Here is a 26,168-nt window from a genome sequence, read left to right as displayed (position 1 = left end):
TTTTTAACTTGATATTTGCTTTGACCTTTTCATGTGTAACTTTACCCATCATATGATATTCCTTCTATTAGATTTCAACTTGTGATTAATAGCAGACAGACAGACTTTAAATGACTTCTTTTTTTTTCTGAATTTCTCCAAGGCCAGAGGTATAAATCAAGTCAGTTTTATGTTTCTGTGAGGGTTTTAAAAATCTTAGTGTGTGTGTGTGTAGCTTTAATGCAAGTGTGTTGATTTGGTGAGTAATTCCTCATTCTAGTCTCTTACTTGTGTGATTTCTGTATTTTTACTTACAACCTGCTGAATTTGCTTCTGAAGAACATATTTATTTTTTCAATCTTCTTTAGGGTGCATCTATCTTCCTTTTTAAAAAGCAGTAACAAATGCACATCATGAAAAGTTAAGAGTACAAAAGGATAAACTCAAAACTTTTGCCTGGCTCAGACCCCTGCCTTAATTCGTCTTCTTAGATCCTAAAGTATTTCTATAATTTACGCTGATACAAGCATTTATGTTGAACCAAACGGAGTTGCCTTTTTTTGTAAGTCAGAATATAGGCACATTCGTTTGGTTCAATGTATATATCTTATTTTTTCTTAACACTGATAGGAGCATACTGTACACACTGTTGTACATCTTTTTTAATATCTAAATCTTGGAGCTTGTTGCATATCAGCGTATATAGAGATCTACCCTTGTTCTTATTCATGGCTGAGTACTCTTTTACTTGATGAGTTATTTGTCCTTTAGTTAGTTTGTATTAGAATATAGATTGTTTCCAGTTTAAAAAATTATATACAGCTCTGTGATGATTATCATTTTACTTATGTTCTACTGTCAGGTGCAAGTATATCTGTTGGATAAATTCTTAATAAATTTCTTTTACTTGGATGAAAGAGCATGTATAATTTTAATTCCAGACACTAACTTTTGATTTAAAATGTATGTGGGTATTCAGTTGATGGTTTTTAGTCACTGCATATTTGTTACATCTGAATCCTGCTTTTGTTGCTTCATTGTAAAATCTGGAAACTTGGGAGTAGTATTCCTATTTCTTTGTTAGTCTGCTCAGGCCCTGAAAATGTTGATTTACAATAGGTGGGAAAAAAGTGATAACCCTTTTATCACTTGCAAAGTTCTTACATACATAATTTGTTGTGGTTGCAAGAGTCAATAAATAGCATCTTCTTCCCCTCCCAAGTCCAGAATCAGTTAAGAGATGGAAGCAGAAGACAGGCAAATGGTGATCCAACCTTGCCTCTATTATGGATACAGTTGTTGGAGAACAGGGCCTTAAGTCTGATAGCCAGGGGACTTGGTATTAGTTTATCCATGGTCACAGACAACGGGGCAGTAAGGGCCCTTGTGAACTTCAAGCTTGGAGGAAAAGGGAATCTGGAGTTACTGTTGGTGTTTGAGATCTGAACCAGTAAGAAAAGGAAGAGGCTGAGCCACATGCGATTGAGGCCCCTCCCCTACCATCAGATAAGTTATTATTTATCTCCCTGGGAAAAGTTAGGGGTGGCGAGAGGAGAGAGCTCAGGAGTGATTAATCTAGCAAACCTACATGGAGGCTAGAGGAGGCGGACATAAGTGGTCTAGCCTAACACATTTTAGGGCAAAATGCAGCATATTGTGTATGAGGAAATAGATGGGGGGGCTGGAGAAATAAAAATTTTGCTATGTGAACTCTTATTTCTTACCCTCTATTCAGCCTTCTTGCCATTATGTCACACAGTTTTCAAGAGTAAATATCCATTTGTATGTCTTCAGTTTTCCCGTTTTCATAGATGTATGGTGCAGGGTATTGCTGCCATTAATGTCGTACCTGCTCTCTAGAGTATTTAGACCCTGGGCTGCAGTGGTTTGGGTAGGCCGTAACACCATGAAATTTACTGTGCCCACTTTGCTTTGGTAGTACAATGTGGTCATATGCTAGTAAACGTGGCAATGTGATAATATTATATACATATATTAATAAATATTGTGATACAGTGATTATAATAGTAATGTAATACTATGGTTATATTGTAGAATTGTATATTATATCATTAATTATAATAATGTAACATTCAACATTGATTCAACAAATATTATTGGGGTTCTGTTTATGGATATGTGAGGAATGAGCAAAAATAAGATATAGTGCCTGTATTCTAGATAGTAGGCCAGCAGTGTGAAGGTCTGTGGTGGGAAGGCGCATGTTGCATTCATGGAATTAATAGTGTGCCATGTGGCCTCAATACAGAGAAGGAAGGAGAGAAGTAGTCAGGGGCTAGAACAAGGAGGGTCTTATAGGCTACGTTAGGGCTGTTGGCCTTTGAGAGCGTGGAGAAGAGAGTAAAGGATTTTGAACTGAGGGGGCAGCATGATTAGTACCTTAAAAAGAGCAGTCTAGTTGCAGTGAGAACAGGTTTGCAAGGGATGCAGCATGAGTGGGGTTAGCAGGCTGTGGCAGTACTCTAGGCCAGATGATACAGGCTTGGAGCAGAGTAGTGGCAGTGGAAATGGAGAAGTGGAAGGATTCGAGATATTTTAGAGGTAAAATTGACAGAATTTGCTGATGGTTTGGTGCTGAGAAGCAAGGGAGAAGATGGTGTTTGGAGGTTTCTGCCTTCAGCAGCTTCATGGATTACAGGCCCAGTCTCTGACACTGGGATCACTGGAAGAGAGAGATTTGTAGGAAGTAGAATTTGACTTCACTCTTGGACGTACTGAGTTGAAGTGCCCTTGAAGGATCTCAATTGGAATGTCATGTAGGCAGTGAGTTACTGGGTCTGGGATGTAAAGGAAAGGTTTGGGCAGGAGACACATATTTGGAATAGTTAACCTAGATGATTTGAAGTTGTAGATGTGGGTAAGATTGCCTAGAGAGAATCACTTGAGCTTTAAAGAAATACCCGCAACCCAGAGATTCTGATTTAATTAATTGGGCATTGGGTTTTAAAAAGCCCTCCAGATCGTACTAATGTGCAACCAAGGTTGAGATCTAGTCTAGAGAGAGTGAGCTGAGATTAGAAGAGGAGCTAGAACTGAGCCTTGAAGGACAGAGATAGTGGCCAATTAGAGAAGGATGAACCTGCATGGGAGACTGTTAAGAGGTGGCCAGAGAGGTAGGAGAAAATCTGTACGTGTGGTATCATGGAAGTAAGAGTGGCCGGCAGTGCCTGTTGCTGCTGAGAAGCCAGATGGGATTTGGATTTAGCAATATGGACATCTTTTAGTTAACCTGGGGAGAGCTGTTAGTGGGAAGCTTGGAACAGACACTGGATTGGAGTGGGCTGAGAAATGAGAGTGAGGAAATGGAGACCCCCAGCATAGACCGGTAAAAGGTATTTGGGGAGAGGCAGTGAGGAGCAGAAGAGGTGTGCCATTGTATTAGGATGTTTTTGGCTGCAAATAACAGAAAACCAGTCTGATTCAACTGGTTTAAATGATGAAGAAAACTTACCTCCTTCAAGAGTTTCATAAGAAGTTGACTTTAGGGTTGTGAATTTAGTGGCTCAACAGTGTCATCAAAGACCTAGGGTTTTTCAGGCCCCACTGTGTGACTTGGGCCTCAGGCTGTCCCCTTAGGATGGCAGGATGGCTGCTGTAATTCAGACATCAAATCAGGTATTACAGTCTCCAGCAGAAGGATGACTTTTTCTTGTAATCTTAAAAAAAAATCTTAATACACATACTGAAAAGTGTACAGTTCATAAGCGTATAGGTTGAATGTTCAGAATCCGAACAATTATAACCAGCACCCAGAGCACAACTGCAATAACCTCGGAAGTCCCCGTTGTTCCTCCTTCCAGTCACTACCCACCTTCTCCCCCAGGGTAACTACTATCCTGACTTCTAACACCATAGGTTAATTTTCCCTGTTTTTGTGCAATATAAGCAGAATCATACGGTATGTGTTCTTTTATGTTTGGCTTTCAGCTTTTTTTTTGAGATCCATATTGTTTGCATGAAGTTGTAAAGTGTTCATCCATTGCATGAATATAGCACATTTTATCCATTCTATTGTTGATGGGCATTTGGGTAGTTTCTAGTATTTGGTTTTACAGATAGTTTCACTGTGAACATGTGTATTCATTTCTGTTGAGTATATAATCAAGGAGTGGAGTTACCGGGACAGAGGGCATGCTTTATATTCAGCTTTAGTACATAATTTCCAACATGGTTGTGTCGTTTTACACTCCTACCAGCAGCATATGAGAGTTTCAATTCCATGTCCTCACAGTTAATTTGTATTATTTCATTTATACATTCTGGTGGGTGTGTAGTGATATAGTGCTGTGATTTTAATTTACATTTCCTTAAGTTGATTAAGGATATTTAATTTGAGCATCTTTTCATATGCTTATTGACCACTTTGATATTCTGTTTTGTGAAGTGCCTGTTTGAATCTTTTAATTTTTTTTTTTTGAGTTGAATGTCTTATTCATTAGTAGGAGGTTTTTTTTAAAAAATCCTGGCTATAAGTTATTGGTCAAATATATGTATTACAAACATCTCACACTCTTGGCTTGCCTTTTCACTCTTGATGTTTTCTTTTCACGAACAGAAATTACTGTTTTTAATATGGTACAGTTTATCACTTTTTCCTTTATGGTAAGCACTTTTTGTGTTCTGTTTATAATCTGCCTGCTCTAAGGTCACGAAAATGTTCTGTGTTTCTTCTAAAAGCTTGATTGTTTAACTCTGATATTCGGATCTATAGTCCATCTCGAGTTGGTTTTGTATTGAGTGCGAGGTAGGGTTCAAGGTTCCTATGAATGTCTAGTTGACCCAGCACCAGATTCGTCCTAAGCTAACATCTGTTGCCAGTCTTCCTCCTTTTTACTTCCCGCACCCTCCCTTTCCCCCAGGCAGAGCCCCAGTACGTAGTTGTATATTCTAGTTGTAAATCCTTCTAGTTCTTCTATGTGAACCATTGCCACAGTATGGCTACTGACAGATGAGTGGTGTGGTTCTGACCCGGGAACCAAACCTGGGCCACTGAAGCGGAGCGTGCCAAACTTTAACTGTTAGGCCATCAGGGCTGGCTCCCAACACCATTTCTTAGGAGTACCTTTTCTCCATGCAGTGCAGTGTCACCTTTCTCTTATAGATGAGGTGACTGTATGTAAGGATCTCTTTCTGATTTCCTGATACGTAAGGTCCTATTCTGTTGGTCAGGTCATTTATCTTTAGATACCTTTTTAAAAATATATATATAGCCTTTTAGTAGGTATTGCTATCTGGTGGTATAAGTTACCTGGTTTTGTTCTTCCTTGTGATCTTTTTTTAAGAGTGATGAGTCCCCTCAGATCCCATTGGCCAGCACTGGGTCGTGTAACTACCCCTAAACCAATCAATGGAAAGGAGAGTGGGATTGCCATAATTGACTTAAACTAATTAGGAGTTATCTCTAAATCTTGTTGTAGTGAAATAGACCCTCACAACAAAAGTCTAATAACCAGGTAGAGGAGGGGATAGCTGTTGAATAGGCTGCCAGCAGTGCTGAGGGTTTAAGATACATTTTTATTTGTTTTTTGAAGAGGAGAGAGCTGAACTTATTAAAAGTTGATAGGATGTTACACACCAATGTGAACGTATTTAATGCCACTGAACCATACATTTGAAATGGTTCAGATGGTAAATTGTTTGTATAAAGAATTAGTATTCCTGTGAATGTGAAATGATGAACTAGCGAATCTTAACGTAGGTAAATAAGGAAGTAACAAGAAAAGAAAGTGGATAAGTCAGTGAGTTGGGCACCCTGAGGAGATGGTAGGAATAGGTGAACAAGTAAGGAAGGAGCTATGTTATAGGGGGAGAGTGGGATGCCTGGAGTTTGAACATTTTTGAGTGGCGATCAGTTCCCTGGGTGGGTGGCAGTGTGTGTGGCTGAGCTGGGGTAGAGGAGAACATCGTTGAAGATAAGGAAGCCAGGAACCTGAGACACTAAGTGTTGGATCTGTTAGTACTTACAGTTTACAAAGTACTGTGCTTTAACATAGTACTTGACTTAGTATCTACCTCTAAACAGGAAGAACAGCATTATTATCCTCGTTTTACAGATGAGAAAGTGGGCCCAAGGAAGTTAATAACTTCCTGACACCCCCAAGGAGAAGTAGTGATGAGTGAACTTAACACTCCCAACCCCATCTCCTGTCCCGACTTTCGTGCTCTGTCCACTGTAGCTTTGCTAGTGTGTGTGTGAAAGATCTGGGAGTTTCATTTTTGGAGATCAGATCATGTCTTGCTGACATGCAAAAATAGTGCAAAAAAACTATACAGATAACAACAAGGAGTTAGACATAAATAAGATGTAGAGAAGGTATTTGAAGGGAATACTCTACAAATATTAAAACTAGTTATTCCTGGGTAGTTGTGATTGTGACTCTGGGTGACTTTTTTCCTTTGTTTTACTTTTCTGTATTTTCCAAATTTCCTATAATGGACATATGTTATATGGATTTTTAAAAATTAAAAAATTATTTTTTAACTAGGTTATATATGGAAAATTCAAAAAGTGCCAGTATATGCACAGTGTATAGTGCCTTTATTAAAAAAATGAAAATGTTTGAATTTTTTATTTCTTCTTTTTTTTTTTAGAAATGCACTTGGTGATGGAAAGAGAGCCATTATTTTGAAGAACAATTGGACAAAGGTAGGTTTCTTTTATATTTTACATTGGGCAAATAATGCCATGCAACTTTGTGAAAAATCTGTTTACAGGGTATAAATCTGTATGTAAAAATGCTGGGTAAAATAATGCAGAGCTCAAGAATGTGACAGGGGCATCTTCAGTTCCATAACGAGAAAGAAGACTTAGCTCAGAAGTGGGAGGCCATGTGTGTCTGAGGAGGATGAGTAGCCCACAGGGATCTTGAGAATCTTGAGGGTAGCTTAGTGAGTGAGATGCCAGCACCACATTCTGGATGGATTAAAGACCTAATTCTGAAAAACGAACCTTAAAGCTCAGAAGAAACTATAGGAGACTATCTTTACTTAACACATAATGCACAAATCACTGGAGAGAAAAACGCTGATAAATTTGACTGTAAAAACTTGTGTATGTCAAGAGATACATGAATGAAATTATAATCTGGGAGGAGATAATTTGTCATATATGTAGCATATCTAACTGATGGGATTTGTATCCAGAATATGTGAAAAACTGAAATAAGTAAGAAACCCAGTAGAAAATGGGCCAATAAAATAAAGGTGCATTTCACAGAAGAGGAATCCTGAATGGGCAATAGAAATAAACTATGTTCTATTTCCTAGTAATTAAAATTGTCCAGAGGTAGAACAACAAAACCAAGAGAGCAGAATAGAGAGCCTCCAAGCAGACCCACATGTCCATGAGTACCTAAAACAGCGTGATGTTGTTTGGGTCCTTCAGACTGGCAGAAATGGAAGAGACCAGTAGTCCTGAGTATGGGCGAGCGTGTGTGCTGACGGGAGCCCTCAGTAAACTGGGGGGGGAGAATTGGTTACAACCAACTTGGAGAGCACTATGATGTGCATACGCCCTAATTACTTGATTCTGTGTGTGTGTACCTCACAAACTTTCTTGCATACCTGCACATGGTGAGATGTACAAGATTGGACACTGCAGCATTTTAATGGCACAGAACTGCAAATACCTAGATATCCATTAATAAAGCAGTGGGTGGTAGTATTTTCACTTGATCAGAATTGTTACTATGATCTATCTGATCTGTTCCCTGTCTTTAACACCTGTTATTTCTCCGACCTCACTCCTGCTCTGTGCCTTGTTCACTCTGTGTTGGCCTCCTCACTTTTCCTTAAATGTGCCAGGCCCACTCTCAGTTTGTACTTGCTCTTCCCTCTGCCTGGAATTAGAATGCCTTTCCCCAGAGCATGAGCTAGCTCCTGTATTTCCTTTCATTGTTTGCTGAACGTCCTCTTCTCCATGAAACCTTCCCTGGACACGTTACTAAAATGCCAGACCTTCCCTTTCCTAGACATTTGCTGTCATCTTCCTGCTTTACTTTTTCCCCTCTGAGCATTTATCACTACTGAACATACTCTATGTATTATTCAAGTTCTTTTTAAGGTGAGTCCTCCAGGACAGTGTGAGCTCCATGAGGAAAGGTATTTTGTTAGTTTAGTTCACTCTTGAATCTGGACTGCCTGACAAGCTGCCTGGCCCAAAACAGGCACTCATCAGTAAATCTTGGTTGACTTAGGGAGTAAATGAGTTGAATACTAGATTGCAATTGAAATGAGTTAACTGGTTTATCAACATTTATAGATTCAAAAAACAGTGTTGAATGAAAGAAGCAATAAAAGCATAATATAGGCTAGAAAAATACCTCTGAAATCTTGATAGTATTTCCTTCTGGGCAGTGAGAGAAGAGGGAAAAATCAGAGAGGGTACGAAGGAGATTTCAGGCATATCTGCATAGTTTTATTTCTTTCATTATAAAGGAATCTCAAGCAAATCTCACAGACTGTTAACAGTTAATTCTGGGTCTTTGTTATATTAATCTGTTTTCCTAAATCATAAAAATGTCTGAAATTTTTTTTAAGTAGAATTTCAAATAAGACACAGACAGACATATGTTTCCGACTTCATTCCTGGCTTTACATAATTCGTTTATAAACTAGAGTGAGTAGAATCATAGGACTTTAGAGCCCCAAAACAGTGATTCAGGTGGCCTAGGAGTGTGTCAGAGTCTGGGGATTGTAAAACTTCCCAAGTGGACCTCTGCATCCAAATTTTGGAGTCACTTTTTAAATGCCTCATTTTATAGATGAAGAAATTGAGTCACAAAAAGGTAAAGTGAGTTTTGCAAGGTGTCATTGCAAGTAAAAGACAAAACTGGGTTGACTCTCCAGCATTGGATGTGCTGCTTATTTGAGGATGATCAGTTTGTTGCTGTTTTCACTGAATCATTATGCTTGAAACAGAATCTTTGCTGATCACTGAACCTGGCCTTTGGCTCTATAAATATTTACAGAATGAATGGATGATAAAATTCTTAAAACTGAATCCCAGCCTATGATACTGGTTTTCCAGAGATAACTTTTGCTATTTCACTCTATTTTCAACTGAGAAAGAGAGTACTGAAACTGTCTGACTTGGAGGACTTTATTTACAATCTTTATTCCTGACTTAATTGATCAAACATAAAATATTCACTAATTTTTAAAGACTTTTTTAGATTCACAGCAAAATTAAGAGGAAGGTAAAGATATTTCCCATAAACCCTGTGTCCCCACAGATGCGTAACCTTCCCTGTTATCAGCATCCCCCAACAGAGTGGGACATTTGTGAAAATTGATGCAACTAATGTGCACACGTTATAATCACCCAAAGTCCATAGTTTATCTTAGGGTTCACTCCCCAGGTATTGTACATTCTGTGGTTTTGGACAAATGTATAATGACGTGTATCCACCATTATGGTTCATATAGAATGTTTTCACTGTCCTAAAAATCCTCTGATCTGCTTTTCCGTCCTTTTCCCCAAAACCTTGGCAACCGGTGATCTTTTCACTGTCTCCATAGTTTTGCCTTTTCCTGAATGTCGTATAGTTGGAATCATACAGCATGTAGCCTTCTCACTTTGGCTTTTTTCATTTAATAATGTGCATTTAAGTTTCTTCCATCTCTTTTCATGGCTTGATAGCTCTGTCTTTTTAGTGCTGAGTAATATTACATTGTCTAGATATACCACGGCTTAGTTATTCATTCACTGGAAGGACATCTTGGTTGCTTCCAAGCTTTGGCAGTTATGAACAAAGCTGCTATAAACATCTGTGTGCAGGTTTTTGTGTGGACATAAGTTTTCATCTCCTTTGGGTCAGTACCAAGGAGTACAATTACTGGATCGTCTGGTAAAAGTATTTAGTTTTTTAAAGAAAACGCCAAACTGTCTTGCAAAGTGACTGTACCATTTTGCATTCCTACCAACAGTGAATGAGAATTCCTGTTGCTTCCCATACTTCCCAGCATTTGGTGGTGTCACTGTCCTGAATTTTGGCCATACTAATAGATGTGTAGTGGTATCTCATTTTTGTTTTAATTTGCATTTCGCTAATGACATATGATGTGGAGCATCTTTTTATTGGTTTATTTGCCATCTGTATATCTTCTTTGATGAGGTGTCTGTTAAAGTCTTTGGCTCATTTTTTAATTGATTGTTTTCTTATTGTTGAGTTTTAAGGTCTTTGTATAACAATCAGGTGTGTCTTTTGGGAATATTTTGTCCTGGACTGTAGCTTGTCTTATCATTTTCTTGACATTGGCTTTCACAGAAGTTTTTAATTTTAATCAAGTCCAGCTTATCAGTTATTTTTTTCATGTATCATGCCTTTGGTGTCAGATCTAAAAAGTCCTCGCCATACCCAAGGTCATCTAGGTTTTCCACTCTGTTATCTTCTGGGAGTTTTATAGTTTTGTGTCTTACATTTAAGTCTGTGATCCATTTTGAGTTAATTTTTGTGAAGGGTGTAAGGTCTCTGTCTAGATTCATTTTTTTACATGTGGATGTCCAGTTGTCCCAGCACCATTTATTGAAAAGACTGTCTTTGCTCCATGGTATTGCCTTTGCTCCTTTGTCAAAGATCAGTTAATTATATTTATGTGGGTTTACTCATTTTTTTAAGATGGGATGTTTTGTGATGATTCCAGAAATATTTGTGTGGAAAAATACAACTTCTAGTGAATATTTAAAAAAATTGGTAACTGTATATCCAGGTCATTTTTCATTTTATTTTACCAGAAAGAAATGCTCATTGAAGGATAGTTTAAACTTCAAGAACAAAAGTAGACTGTGTAAGGTCCATTCTTTAATTTTAGAGGAATCTTTTTACTTTAGAATTAATTATGAGCCTGAGTCTGTTGGGTCATGCCTGTAGGATAGAAGCCTGTATAGGAAGGTAACTCTGTAGATTTCTGTGTGAGGGTGTGCCAGTTTTTCTTCCTTCTTTGTGGATACAGAAGACTGGTACATGCTTTCAGGCTTAAGAGAGAGTGAGTCATTGTATCCTAAAGAGTGAGAATTTCTATGGTATAGTCAACAGATATTTGTTGACATTTCTGTGTGCGTTGCCCTATGATGTTGTTATACGGGATATAAACCAGTAGCCTTACAGATGTCCTTAAGAACCTTTTAATTTTGAAGGATATGTTAGGAATCTTGTTTGTGAGTGCTAAAACCTATCTCCAATTAGGCTTAAGTAGGAAAGGGAATTTATTGGCTCATGTAGTTGAAAAGTCTAGGGGTTGGCTTCAGGCTTGGTTGGATCCAGATCTTTACACATTTTTCTTCCTGCTTTTCAGCTATGCTTCCCTGTTAGCTTCATTTTCAGTCTTTTTTCTCTCTTTTCTCTGTGTTTCATTTTACCTGGGTTCTCTTTTAATGTCTTCAAGTTCACTGATCTTTTCTTCTGCAATGTCTAATCTGCCTTTATTTCCGTCCAGTGTGTTTTTCATCTTAAATGCTATAGCTCTCGTCTCTAGAATTTCAGTTTGAGTATGTCTTATATATTTCATGTCTTTACTTAATGTATGCATTCTTTATTTTAGCTTCTTGAACATGTGGAATATATTTATAATAACTGTTTTAATGTCCTTGTCTACTGTTTCTGTCATCTGTGTTATTTCTGAGTTGTTTTCAATTGATCAGTTTTTCTATTCATTATAGATATTTTCTTCCTTTGCGTACCTAGTAATTTTTGATTGGATGCCAGACGTTGTGAATTTTAACTTATTTGGTACTGATATTTTTGTATTTCTGTAAATATTTTTGAGCTTTGTTTGGGGTACAGTACAGTTACTTGGGAGCAGTTTAATTCTTTGGAGTCCTATTTCAACTTTGTTAGGTGGGACCATAGTGGTATTTGGTCTAGGGCTAATTTTTTCTCCACAACTGAAGCAAAACTCTTCTGAGTACTCTCCTTGATCTCCATGAATTATGATGGGTTCCCCCTCTGGTTGTTGGGAACAGGCATTGTTCCTGGCCCTGTGGGAGTGCTGACTGATGTTCCCTTGTAGCCTTTCAGGTGGTTCTTTCCCTGGCTTGGGTAGTTCCCCACATGCATGCACTGATGAGTACTCAGCTAAAGACTCAGAGGGACTGTCCGAAGGTCTCTGGAGTTCTCTGTGCAGCTCTCTCCTCTCCGTGCAGCCCTGCAAACTTGAGCTGCCTTGGCTTTCCTAGAGTCATAGCTCTGTCTTCTTAACTGAGGCTGTGGTCTCTGTCTGGGTTCCTTATCCCTGTGCCATGGCTTAGGTGCTCCATTCAGTAAGCGGGAGCCATCGTAGGGCTTAATTCGTGTTTTTCTCATTTCTCAGACATCTCTCTCTTTTGTTGCTGGATATCCAGTGTCTTGCAACCTTTGTTTCATATACTTTGTCCTCTTTTGTTTGTTGTAGGCAAGAGATAAATTCAATCCCTATTATTCCATCTTGACCAGAAGTGGTAATTAGGTAATTAGGGCTCTCTTGACTTCATTTTGAAAAAGACTTTTACCATGTAGTGGGAGCCCCAAACCGATATCCTTAATCACTGTTAATTCTAGTGGAAAGAGAAACTCTTTTAGTATCTATATAGTATACCTGAGGGATGCCTCAGACTGATACTGACTGAACCATGTGCCCACCTGGGGATTAATCACTGTGACCTGGGAGATGGTGCATTTCAATTGGCCGGTCTCCTGAGTCACAGCTATGCTTGTATCCTACCATCCATTGTTGAGATGGGGCACCAGAATTGACAGTCCTGCCATTACTTTGTGGAGTACGTGGTGGCACCCAAAAGGAGCTGATGCTAGGCAGATGAACGACAGGGAATTTCCATGTGTATGATACAGAAGGAGGTGGTGTCAAAGAAGAGCAAAACTTCCTATTGTAGTTGGGTTCAAAAAACTCTGAGGTACCTTTAATTTAAACTTCTTTCAGACAACTTCAGCTAAGAGAACTGAATAAACTCCTTTCTCAACGGATAGATATTATTACTGGGTTTTATAGAATTTAGGGAAAATGACCCAGTAAAAGATGAGAAAGGTGGGGGAAAAGAGAGAGAAAAAGTGTTTTCTACAAATTTAGAAGGTATGGTTTATAATCTATCCTGATTTCCTATGCTGATTTTTTTAAACGTAGTTATCTAAACTTTGAAGTTGACATATGCCTAGAGGATAGGATTTTGGTCTTGTAGATTGCTTTATCTTCTTATACCTTAGAGGAAAAGCAGAGTTTAACCAAATGCAATCTGAGCTGGGATCTTTGATCTGAGCCTAAATTGTCTGGCTAAAAAAATTCTCTGGAACTGAGGTTGGGTTGGTGCATCAGAGCAGGATTGTATATGCACTGACCCTGCATAAACAAAAGTCCTTGTGGTTGTTTTTGGCTTCTTTTAGTGGAAAGCTCATCTTAGAAGGGTCACTTATTTCTGATTTCATATTTTCTCAGAATCAGAATGTTCTTTGTAAAATATGCAGTAAAGAGGAAAGAGCTCAAGACCTGGAGCCAGAAGATCAGGGTTCTTTGGTTTGCCTCTAAATAAGTGTGACACGGAGCCAGTTTCTAGCCTCTTTTACTTGTAAATCACTTCTCAAGTGGAGATACTGTGACTAAAATGAGAGTTCCGTTTGTGAATAGCTAGAAGGGGGGTTGGTTGAGTTAGCCCCAGGCTTGGTAATACTAGCTTTCTAAATTAAAGTGTTCATGCTTGCTGTGGAAGATTTCTCCAAATGCATAAGTGGAGCAACTAGGACTGTGGTTCTGTAGCAAAAAACAGCAGAAAACAAATAAAACCTGATCATCGGAATTAAGAGTAAATCAGTGGTTTTCAAACCTTTTCTTAAAGCCAAGAACTACACTTAAAGGTGACATAATTAAGAGCCGATTAAGAGAGCTGGAAGGAAGACCTAGCCTAGACGCACCCTCACTGTGCCCGTGCCCGTGCCCTGCAGAGGGTTGGAAACCTGCTGCACAGGCTGCTGGTTCCTTCCAGCTCTAACGTTCTTTTCATTTCCAAAGTGTAGGGAATTTAATAATGTAGAGACTATTACTGCCTTAAAGTATTTTGAAAAAAAGTACTTCTTTATAATGAATGATTTTTATACTTTATTTGGCATAAAATAATATGTTTCATTCTTTACTAATAAAATATAATAAAGGTTGAATTCTTTGGGGGGGGTACAAAAATCTCTTATGCAAAAATGCTGATCTCTAGTCAGTTAAAAATTATAAGAATACTATTTGTAACTTTTCACTTAGCTCACTTAGGTAAATTTTATTTCCTGAGAGGTATTAACATTTTTATTTATTTTTCGTTGATAGGGTCCTAATCTAACATTTTAAGTGACTAATCAGTTTTAAAGCAAAATATTTTTTCCTTATCTACTTTCTTTAACTTAAGCATATCTTTGAGAAAAAATTAAATTTATTTTTTTGGAACAGGGTCATTATCGTTATTGTGCTGCTCTTTCTATGCTGGGGGAGTATGACTGGGCCCTGCAAGCAAACGTAAAAGCTCAAAAACTCTGTAAAAATGACCCTGAGGGAATCCAGGATCTAATTCAGCAGCATGTAAAGTTACAAAAACAAATAGAAGACCTGCAAGGTATTTCACCTAAGATTCTTTTGGTTACAGTCGAATTCCCTTTAAAACTTTGAAGGTGGGTTTCTTGAATTAATGGAGGACCATAAATCAGTTCTCAGGTGGTTTGTACTAATTTTGTTATGTTGGTCAGATCCCTTAAGTTTTCCATTTCTATCTGTGTAGAATTACATTAGTGTTATATTCCATTAGGTAATTATAAGTGATTTGTATTTTTTGTTTGAAATAGATGGCAACAAATTGTTATTATTTATTCCTCTGTAGGAAAATATGCCTTCTTGAAATTTTGAATAAATTAAAGCCTTTCTGAAACAAAATTAAGAACTTTCCCTCCATTATTATAGTTATTTCCTAAAGAAAAGGCCCTTCAATAGGGTTGTTTGATGTTTTTACACCAAGTTTGTGTCTAATTCCATAGCATGCTGAATGTATCAGAAATTGGCTGTGTAGGCTAGGAATTCTAGATTTTCATTCTGCACTTGTTTTCTCTCCTAAGTCATTTTGCTTTCTCCAATGCCTGAAATCCCCTTACTCTACACTTTCAGCATATATAGGGTCTCTCTCGTTTTTTCTTCTTTGGTGATTAAGTGTCTTATGAAGCTGAGCTGAGCAGTTCTATTTCATTAGCAGATGTTGTCATCCAACATAACATGATTATAAGATTGTGAGCTCCTTGAAGACAGGTACCATCTCTGATTGAGATATATATATTGCTGTATGTAGTCAATGATCAGATGTAATGAGATGTCAAATAAGAGTTGTGTAACATTTTTTGACACCATCCTAAAACTAAAATCATCTAGAAATGCAAAAGTGTTTAGGTTTATTTTTCAGTTCTCTAAATTTGATGTTCTTACTGTCAGCTTAAAGGAAATTTGAAAATCTTTTAAATTGTGTGCTCCCAGTCTACTGATTACTATGCATGTGTGTGATTAATTTTTATAGGTCACACACCAACCAGGAATCCACTTAAAGCCTTTTACGAAAGCAGGTGAGTTAATATCAGTCCGTTTAGTAGCTGTAACTTGGAATGGCTTTGCCCAGTGAGTTTAAGACTCACTTGTGTTTGACACTTCAGTTGCTAATAACAACCACAATAAAGTTGGGGATGGATGGACAAGAGGTGGTTTTTAAAGTGTTGGTGTGTAAGGTCAGATGACCTCTTGAATTGTCAGATTTGGTTTGCTGACTGTTTTACTGAATTATTTGTGTATGTATATGTTGGAGATGAGTAATGTAAGCCTGTGAGAAAAAATTGGATGTTATCGTGCTTGATTGGGACCAGTTTTGGCCATGAGGGTCCTGGCAGGCGAGAGCAGGGGCACAGTCTGTGCCTTTTACCCTTCACCTCTGTCCTGGAAACCTCTGCCTCCAGCCTCTCAGTAGCTTTTCAAAGACTAAGACAGTTCGTGTTAGAAATCGGCAGCAGACTTGAGTATGCTCACAAGAAAACAAATAGCAGCCAGGGGTCTGAGTTTGCTTACTTGGCAATTAAAATAGCTTGAGCTTTTCCCACATTCTTCAGATGCCTAAGATATTGAAGCTGTGGAATTTAAAACCTATTTTAATACTAGAAAACAATGCATTTCTTGAACTGTTCTTTATTTTGAGTTTTTAATACCAAATTTAAAGTAATATTTATGTATAGAGCCCAGTCTCCGAGGTGGAGATTCTTTTTAAAACGATATTCCCTTGCTTTCACGTTAAAAAGGCTGTAATTGCTGAAAGCTGTTTGTTTGAAGGATAACTTTTCAAAAATGTGTATTAATCAATAGAAATAAAATGATTATTTCCTTTACCTTCCCTCAGGGCCCATATACCTAGTTTGTCAGCACCTGCATTTAGTACTTCACTTAACTTTGTGGAGACTGAAAAAGATTCCAGAAAAACTAACCACGAAATGGCAAACGGTGGTAATCAGAATCTAAAGGTAAGCTCAGTTAAAAACTAAAATTAAAATTATTTCAAGTATGGATAGTCTCATGCTTTTACAATAATATTTTGGTGATATGAACCCCTTTTTGCCTATTGATATCAAGAGAATGATTCTCTCTCTCCAATAAATAATCCAACTACCTCCTACAACCACATTAAGACAATGCTTCAACATCACAGAATTTCTTTTGAAGTCACATTTGTGTGTTTTAAAAATGTTTTTTCTAAATTTCACTTTGCCACTTGGACAGTAGTCTTTGTATGCCTTCTTTTTACGTCTCCCAATCAGACAGTCACTTGGGAATGAGTGACAGTGAGGTCTGGTGGCCAAATCATCCCACCCCTTACAATGCTTTCGATTTTTCTGCTCCTCCTTTTTCCCTTTTGCGATCTACTTGGCTGCCTGGCACTGCGCCTGCCCACTCACCCAAGTTGTGCTGGACCTGAGAGGCACCCCGTCCCCATCTCTGCCCAAGGTATTTCTGCAGCCTCTGTTGCTCTTAAGAGCAGTGCTCCCCATCCCTTCATTCATTGCTGTGCTCAGCAGAACCTTGTTCTGGTGCTTCTTCAGAGCACCTCTAGGCCTCTAGCCTGGCTCTTGATCAGTGTGTCCCACATGATCTGAATCTGAGTTTTCTTCTGAACTGTAGTGTTCTCAGAGCTCAGCAGGTGTCACCAAGTTCACATTTATATTTCTCTCCAGGGCTTGAGGGGGAAAATGGTGTTTTGGAGTTAGATGGGTCGTAGGCATTCAAGGGGACTTTTCTAACCCACTGTGTAATGCTTTTGTTGTTAATAATGAAAATCTCAGAGACTGTATTCAGTTAGGGAGAGGAGCATAAGGAAAGATGTGATAGTATTAATTCAATACAGGCAGTTATGGAACAACTGCCCTGTCAGGCATCACGCGAGGTGTCAGAAATAGAATTGTCATTGAGAATTTGTCATGTCATAATCTCTTATCATTAGTTATTGTTTTATTTGTTTATTCATTTAAGCTTAATAAGCAGCTCAGTATTTTAGTGCTTGATAAATTCTATCCTATTTTATTATTTAGCTATTGAATTCTTCCTGGCTGTATTTTTTGAAAGTCTCACTAATTTCGTTTTCATGGGTAGGTGGTAGATGAGGCTTTGAAGGTAGATGATTGTGACTGTCATCCTGAATTTCTTCCACCATCAGGTGAGTTTTTTTTCTTATGTTAATTGTTGCTGAGTTAATGTAGTGGGGCCTCAAAACTTCTATGCCCTAAAATTTGCACAAGCCTCACTTATATTTGCTCTTGTTCTCCTTTTACTTTATAATGCTTACACATTAGGAAAACATCGAGTATTTGTTTGAAATCAGTGGTCAGTCTTTTCGTATTATTTAATAAATTTAATTTTGGAAATCCAAATAAAAGGAATGGAAAGGAAAGATGAAGCTCTTCTGGATCTGCTACCTATTTTCCATTAGGCCAGTGTTTATCAACCTTTGTTTCATTATCTTGCCCTGCAAAGAGCCTTTTTAGGCATTTTTTTCCTAATTGCCCTCCCCCCATGAAATTTTAATACCACAGACACTATCTGTTTATGTACATCTGTGCTTTATATATAAAAAGTTTTTTTTCATCCCAGTAATTGATTTTCACCCTGTTGGAGGTGATGTTGCCCTGTTGAGTATGGATGCTTTAGAGTAACACTGGTTTATCTTAAATTGCATGTGCTCTGTCTATATGTTTATTTATACGTCTAGTAAATACACAGAAGCACAGCAGGACCTCATTTACTGAGCATCATTGGGAAATGAAGGGTTCCAGAGAAGCAAATATTCATGCTTCATTTATTTCTCAGTCTCTGTAGACTACCAGATTTTGATGGAAATCATTCTAAAGTGGATTACATGCTTCCCTGCCTTTTAAAACAGAGTTTAAGAAAACACAGATTTTCTTGAAGACTCAAGGTGGTTGTTATACACAAGTTACTTATCTCAAGCTTTCATGTGTTCCTCTGAGGGTTGTTGTAGGGAGATTGTTGACCTTCTAGTTAGTGAGCCTGTTAACTCTCTTTTCCTTTCTCTTATTTGTTGGTTCATTTGTTTTCTTCTCAATGTTTTTCCTTCCCACTGTTCTATCTTCTCTTAGACTCTAGTACAACATATCCAGCTACTTACTGCTGGGCATTTCCATTTGGTTAGCACATTAGCAGGATTATAAAGAGGGGGAAACTCAGGTGATTATCTTATGTGATACAACTCTCATAGCACATGAAAAATCTTTGAAGATAAAACTTTTTTTGGCAAATGGCTGTTAATTTGTTGGTATTTCTTAGGCCATTATTATCAGCATGTTTAAATAAATAATTTAAATACCATCCACGCTTCAGCATCTACATTCAGGTGAAGAAATTGAGGTCTCAGGATTAGGGTTAAGTAGTTTTGCCCTAGGTCACACAACAGAAATCAAACTAGAGCTCTTCTACTTGTCTAGAGGCCTTTTTGTATTCTGAGGCCACCAAAACCAGCTCAAGCTCTCATCCCCTCCTTAATAACAAAAGCTCTGCCCTGTCTCTCCCCAAAGCTTCCAGCAAATACACCGCAGCCCTGTTGCTGTGCTCTCTCCTTCACAACCTTGCACATGTCACTCCTCTGCCCAAAAGTACCCAGTGGCTCCCTGCTCCTGCCAGTGGGATAAAGGCTGAGCCCACAGCTCTGGAGAATTGGAAGCACAGGGCCTGTAACGCTCACCCAGTCTGCCTTTGCAGCCCCTTCCCAACCTTCTGTCCTCACCAGACTCTCCGGATCACACAGGTTTACTTAGTGGTTCTTCAGATGAACTTCACTCTTGGGTTTGGCCCATTCTATCCAAATCCTACTTGTTCCTTAAAACTAAACACAAGTGCTTCATCCGCTTTTTGCTTTTCCCAGCCACCCCACCTTCAGTGATTTCTCCCTTCTCTGAGTTTTGAAAGCAGTTTCTATGGAATTAATATGTCAGTAACAACACAGTATCTTCTTCTTAATGGTGATTATTGTTTTATTACTGAAGTGACTGCTTTTTTCCCCATCTAATTGTAAATTGCCTAAGAACAGTAACGATAGCCTATTTCTGTCTGTATCTGTTATAAACCTAAATAATAATAATCATTATAATTCATAGTAATTTTATCACATACATAGAAAAACAGCAGTAGCTTCTCTTCTCGCTTACCTGTTTATAGTTACACTCACGCACAGCATTGCTTCCTGTGCTTTCTCATTCCAGTTTACGTATTTTTTATTGTTTTACTTTCAAGCTTATAGATTTTTATGTACAGATTTCGGGAACAAATACTTTTGTATTCACAGGTCAGCCTCCAAAATATAAAGGAAAACAAAAGTCCCGAAACAATGAATTGGAGAAGTTCAGGTATGTTTTTTACGTAAGGTGTTTTTTTTTTCTCCCTAATGTCTTCCTCCCAAGATGAAAGAAAAAGGAAAAAAAATCTCTTTCAAGGTAGTAGCTACCTTTACTATGTATATAATGATGAGAACTAAAATCCCTTTCAAATATCAAAGGCGTGTCTTTAGGAGTGGGTCATTTTTAGCTAAAGGATTATTAATCCTGGATGTTAATACTGATTTCTGAAAGTCATGTAATATGAAATATATCAGTATTAATTTTTTAAAATTCCAAAATACATGCTCATGAGAGGAAAAAATATTCAGAGAAGTGTAAGGTGAAAATTAAGTCTTCCCTGCTCACTTTATTTCACCTCTCCCACATTTCCTCCTCTAGTGGCTTCCTTTATAAAGGAACTCACTGTGAACAATTTCTTGGCCTTGTGGAAACTTACTCTGCATCCACAGGCATGGGTATGCGTATATTCAGAGACTCTTTTGAGTAATTACCATTATGGGAAAGTATTTACTAATGAACAGACTACTTATAACATTAGTTCTACCAAACATCCCCCCCAAAATTAACAGTATGGATTCTTGTCATCTATCTTTATAGTTAATTACCTACAAAGATAGAAATTGATTGCAAAGTGAAGTTGTAAATCTTAGAATAGATGCAGAAGTTCATGAAGTCAGTGAAAGTGATGATGGAGAAACTGCAAAGCCATTTCTGCCACACTTACACCAGTTGTCAGTTTTCTCTTCTTTATTTCTTAAGGTGGATTCCTTGATAGGCACTTCAAGGAGAATGATTTGAATATCAAAGCACTAAGAGACAATAGTAAAGCCCCATTAAAAAAAAAAACATTTTTTGATGTTGCTACAAAAATTAAATACAAAGCAAGGGCATAGTATATTATGTTATTCTTTTATTTCAGTAGAAAAATCCTGAGTCTCCCCGTCCCCCTCCCCACTTCCCCTCCCCACAAAAGAAACCCAAACCACATACATGAACATTCTTTGAATGCGTACTTATAATTTTAAACTGTTTTGTTAAAGATAAGTTTATTTTCCTGATATTTTGTTTGTGTTTTCAAACTGAAGCCTTCTTATTTGATTATGTCTACCTCCTGGGGTTATTTCATGATTAAATGGGATAACCACATAAAACACTTAGAGCCCTGGAAACGTGGTGACTGCTCAGTACACTTGAGCTATCGTTGTTGTTAACTGTCATTTTCCTTCTTGTTAGAACCATTCTGGCCTATAGCTTGCTTTTATCTCTTTCAAAATATCTTGCGTATATTCCTGTATGAGGCCATGGAGATCTGTATCCTTCGTTTTTAAGACTGTAGGATATTTCATAGTATAGATGTATATCTGAAGAAGAAATTTCGAGTGGAATTGCTCTGTCAAGGGGGATGTGTAATTTTAACTTTGATAGATTTTGCCAAATTGTCCTTCCAGAAAATGGGCAGCATTCACATTCCTACTAAGCCGTGAGACGGTATGGTATAATAAAAATATATATATTTAGTCTTTGTCCCCAGTTCCTGGCACAGAGCTCCTAAACCCTTGGAATTTCCTGAGTGGTAGGAGTGTCTTTTGTTATTCATAATGAGCCCCTTTCCACCCTACCTGATTTTATACTAATGAGATGACTTGAGACGGGGCCCCTAGATACTTTCAGGATTGAGGCTGGTCACCAGAAAGACCAGGCGTGTGATTGGAGGGTTGGAGCTTTCAGCCTTATGCCCTGATCTCCAAGGAGGAAAATGGTGCTGGAAATTGAGTTCAGTCACCAGTCGCCAGTAATTTAATCGTGCATGCCTATGTAGTGAAACCTTGATAAAAACCTGTAAACATCGGGGCACGGACAACTTCCCGGTTGGTGAATATAAGGAGATGCTGGGAAGATGGTGCACTCCTGGATGGCACAGAAGCTCTGCGGCATCCTCCCCCACCAATACCTTCCTATGACTTTCTTCCATTGGGCTGTTCCTGAATTGCATCCTTTATAATAAACCAGTAATAGTAAGGAAAGTGCTTTCCTGAGTTCTCTGAGTGTTCTAGGGAATTATTGAACCTGAGGTGGGTCACAGGAACTTCAGGCCAGGCAGAAGTGTGGGTAGCCGGGCACCCCATTGTAGCTGGCAGTCTTGTGAGACTGAGCCTTTAAACCTGTGGGGCCTATATTAATTCCAGAGTTGGTGTCAAAACTGAATTCTTGGACACCCAGTTGATGTTGGAGAATTGGTGTGGAAAAATGACAAGTATTTAGTGTCAGAAAAAACCACACATTTGGTGCCAGAAAAACACTACCTAAGTACCTGAATTTTCCTAAGCCTCACCGGCATTAGGAATCAGACCATCTGAAACAGTTATATCTTGTTAGTAGGTCTAACCACGTACATTACTCTGAAAAGATTACATGAAATGGAGCATCTTTGCAGTGTTTGTTGGACATTTCTTGTTTCAGGACTACGTCGTTATTGATGACTGTAGGTTTGTAATAACTTTTGATGATAGCGCAAGTCCCCCCTTCTTTTTTTTTTTCAAAAGCAGTTCTTCCTTTTTATAATCAGTTATCTGGTTCCCCTCCACCTCTAATTTTACAGCAATTGTTATAAAGATTTCATTGGGGTTAGAGACTAATTTGGGGAGAAGCAGCATCTTGGTAATATTTCTCTTCGGGAACTTGTGGCTCTCCATTTACTCAGAATTTAAAATGACCTATGGTAAACATATATTTTTCTTTATATAAGCAGGACTGTTTTAAAATAATTCAAAACAATGCTTTTCTCTGTCAGTTCTAGTTCACAAGGGAGTTTACCAGTAGATTTGAAAAACATCTTGGAGAAGCAGTTTTCTAAATCTTCCAGAGCTGCACACCAGGTAAAGGAAAAAGCTTTTCTTTTTTTTTAAAGATTGGCACCTGAGCTAACATCTGTTGCCAATCTTCTTTATTTTTTTTTCTTCTTCTTCTCCCCAAAGCTCCCCAGTACATAGTTGTATATTCTAGCTGTGAGTGGTCTGGCTGTGCTATGTGGGACGCTGCCTCAGCATGGCCTGATGAGCGGTGCCGTGTCCATACCCAGGATCTGAACCCGCGTTGAAACCCTGGGCCACCGAAGCAGAGTGCGCGAACTTAACCACTTGGCCATGGGCCCAGCCCCAGAAAAGCCTTTTCTAAGGGAAAAAGCAAATTCTTTAAACAAGAAATTTTTCACATGCATTAAATCTAATCATCTACATCTCTAAGATTTATGTTTTTATAATTTTAGTTATGAACATATAACTTAATATGTGATTACTGAGAAACCAAATCATCACTAATTTAGATATTGACATGATAACTATGTTAACCAGGCATTTGACTAATGGTTTACACTGCAGAATTCTTTGCTTCCCAAAGATTTAACAGGAAGTAAATCTTACTGAAGATTTAAAGATTTGGGAATCTTTGCTTCCCAAAGTTTTAACTTTTAAGTTAAATATTTTAGGAAGATTTAAATCATTTTAAAAGTTTTAAACAATTGCAGTTTTCATTATACCTACTCTAAAACCATTAAAGAGCAAACTTTTTATTTTTTGACTGAGTTAACATTAATCACATAACTTTATATATAAAATTCTTTCTGTGGTAGTTAGTAAGTAATGAAAAATGTACATTAAGGGGGAAGGGATGGATAGGCACAGCACAAAGGATTTTTAGGGCAGTGAAAGTCCTCTATGTGATGCTATAATCATAGATAGACGTTACTATACATTTGTCCAGACGCATAATATGGACACCACAAAGGGTGAACCCTACAGTAACCTATGGACTTTGGGTGATTATGATGTGTCAGTGTAGATTCATCCTTGGTAACAAATATACCATTCTGATGAGTGATGTTGACAGTGGGGGAGGCTATGCACTTGAGGGGGCAGGGAGTATATGGAAATCTCTCCCTACCTCTCAATTTTGTTGTAAAGCTAAAACAGCTGTAAAAGAAAAAGGTAAAAAAAAAAAAATGCAAGAGATACAGCTAAAAGATCACTTTGAAGGAAATTTGTGAAGCTTAATACATTTAATACAATGTGTGTATTAAAAGAGTAAGGACTTTTAAATTAATGAACCATTCATACCAAGAGTTGGAAAAAAACCCAGCAAATAAACCCAAAGAAAGTAGAAGGAAGGAAATAGTAAACATCAAAGTGAAAAATAATGAAATGGAAACAAACATGTAATGAAGGATCCACAAAGCTAAAAGTTGATTCCCTGACAGTGAGAATAAAATTTACACACCAGTGTTGAAACTGATTGAAAAAGAAAAGAAGATAACACCGTAAAACAATTTCAGGAATGAAAAAGGGTGCATTACCACAGATCCTTCAGTGTTACAAATATATCAAAATACTATTATAAACAACGTTATACCAAGAAAGTTGAAAATGTATATAGATGAAATGGACAAATTCCTAGAAAAATCCAACTTATAAAAACTGACTCAAGAAGAAGTAGAAACCTTGATGGAATCCAGAATTTAAGAACCAGGGCTGGTCACCGTTCAAGTCATGGCACACATGTGGACTATGTAGTACCAGTGGAAGGGTGTCTCTTGGTTAAGTGTGGTTCATATGAGTCTGCTTTGACACTTCAATCCTTTGTGTAATCAGTTTTGTTTCTTCTAAAATAAAATACTGGATTTAAATTTCACCCCAAAACATGTACATTAACATGAAATACAATATTTGTTTCAGTTATGAGGGTCATTTTAAAATTCAGTTAATTATTTTAGGTGTATATGACAGATATCTTATAAAGGACTGCTGGAATGGAGCATGTTTCCAGAAGTTTATGACAATAGATTTCTAATCAGGTGCATGAAAGCATGTTTAGAATTTCTAACAGATGTTAAAATTATGTCCTTTTACATTAAATTTGCTGACTCTAAAAGCCATGAGGGACTTAAACAAAAAAGAATCTGTGAATATCAAAAGATTATTTAAATAAATATGATAGTTATTTTTGAGCCTTCGTTTGTTCATTTGACACTTTTATATGCAAGGCCCTCGCATATGCTGAAGACGAGAGACAGTGGGAATGCGGCAGTGCAAGCCAGCCTACTCTCATGGAGCTTTCAGTACAGATCATTTACTTGAGGATAATTTCCAATGGAAAAATGAGACTGTATGGATGTATTTTCTAGAATGTGAAAGAGAATAAAATGAATCAGTTCATTCAAGGATAATAACTAGTACTTGTCGGCGTAGCACATCTTCTATAACTTTTAAAATTCATATCTTAACATAAATATGGCCGTCATTGAGGCTTTTCAATGCTGTAGTAAACACTAGCTGTATGGGACAGTTGCTCTCTCCATGTGTATTCTGGGGGAAAGTTCTCCTAAACTTTGATTTCATTGAATGTAAACCAGTGGGCAGCTTTTGTTCATGTGTGACCAAACTGCTTTTCCCTCCATGCTTCATGCTGTGGGGTCTCCTTTTGGATCTTTATTGTTAGGAGCAGTGAGGAATATCACACACATATTTGCATTTCCTGCTCCTTTGAATGGTATACACCTGTATGGCAAGGAATGAAGAGGTCTAGCTTAACTTCTAGTCTTGCCTCTCCAATCTTCACGGACCATTTGTAACTTATAGCTTTTGCCATGTAACTAAAATTTGAATTCAGTTTATAGTGTATATGCACATATATTCAAATTAGAAAGTTTTTTTCCTCACATTATTTCAGAGTACATTATAGCAATTTTGTTTTTGTTTTTTTATTTCTGATGCTCTTCTCTTTAACTTACTAATATCTCTCCTGATAATTTTATCTAATTATATTCATGTCCATATTGGGTAGGGCTAGAGCTAAAGATTGAAATATCCGTTTCTTGCTGAGAATTGAGGTTTGTTCCAGAGCACAAGGGCAGTTATTAAAATCTGATAGTGATCAGTAAAATTGATTGCTTGTTCTTATTTGTTTAATTGTTCTAATCCCTGTCAAACAATTTACTTATTTAAATGGCAGCTGGTGTTCTCTGTTTGTGCTGTTAAAACTTCCAAATACCGTCTGTTTAGTCTGGAGAAGTGAGTGAGGCTTAGCATCATGTAGTTTAAAATGAACCACCCTTTCTGCCATGGGCAGCAGGAGAAGTGTCAGAATGAAGATGGTGAAGCAGTACCTTTTAATTTTCACTTTAAAGGTGCTGTGCAGAGAAAGGAATATAACGCATAAAGGGTAGCTTTGGGTATTTTTTTACACATTTTATGATCAGTTCTAAAACATAACTGCCTTGTGATGCAC

At 37.7% G+C, this 26,168-nt stretch overlaps 1 protein-coding gene across 1 annotated transcript in view; it reads left to right on the top strand.

Annotated features, from left to right (window-relative positions):
* Nucleotides 1–26,168, top strand: part of LOC124234254 (E3 ubiquitin-protein ligase TTC3-like) — a 121,475-nt gene that overhangs the window by 19,749 nt on the left and 75,558 nt on the right. Inside the window, exons 11-17 of the mRNA XM_046651505.1 lie at nucleotides 6,592–6,646; nucleotides 14,419–14,581; nucleotides 15,524–15,569; nucleotides 16,388–16,508; nucleotides 17,632–17,695; nucleotides 19,838–19,898; nucleotides 22,681–22,765. Coding sequence (XP_046507461.1) covers nucleotides 6,592–6,646; nucleotides 14,419–14,581; nucleotides 15,524–15,569; nucleotides 16,388–16,508; nucleotides 17,632–17,695; nucleotides 19,838–19,898; nucleotides 22,681–22,765 — 595 coding nt within the window. The remainder of the gene's footprint in view (nucleotides 1–6,591; nucleotides 6,647–14,418; nucleotides 14,582–15,523; nucleotides 15,570–16,387; nucleotides 16,509–17,631; nucleotides 17,696–19,837; nucleotides 19,899–22,680; nucleotides 22,766–26,168) is intronic.

Source organism: Equus quagga, unplaced genomic scaffold (assembly GCF_021613505.1).
Source record: "Equus quagga isolate Etosha38 unplaced genomic scaffold, UCLA_HA_Equagga_1.0 73442_RagTag, whole genome shotgun sequence".
Lineage (NCBI taxonomy): Eukaryota > Metazoa > Chordata > Mammalia > Perissodactyla > Equidae > Equus > Equus quagga.
The sequence above is the reverse complement of the archived record's forward strand: the minus strand, read 5'-3'. Positions and strand labels throughout refer to the sequence as shown.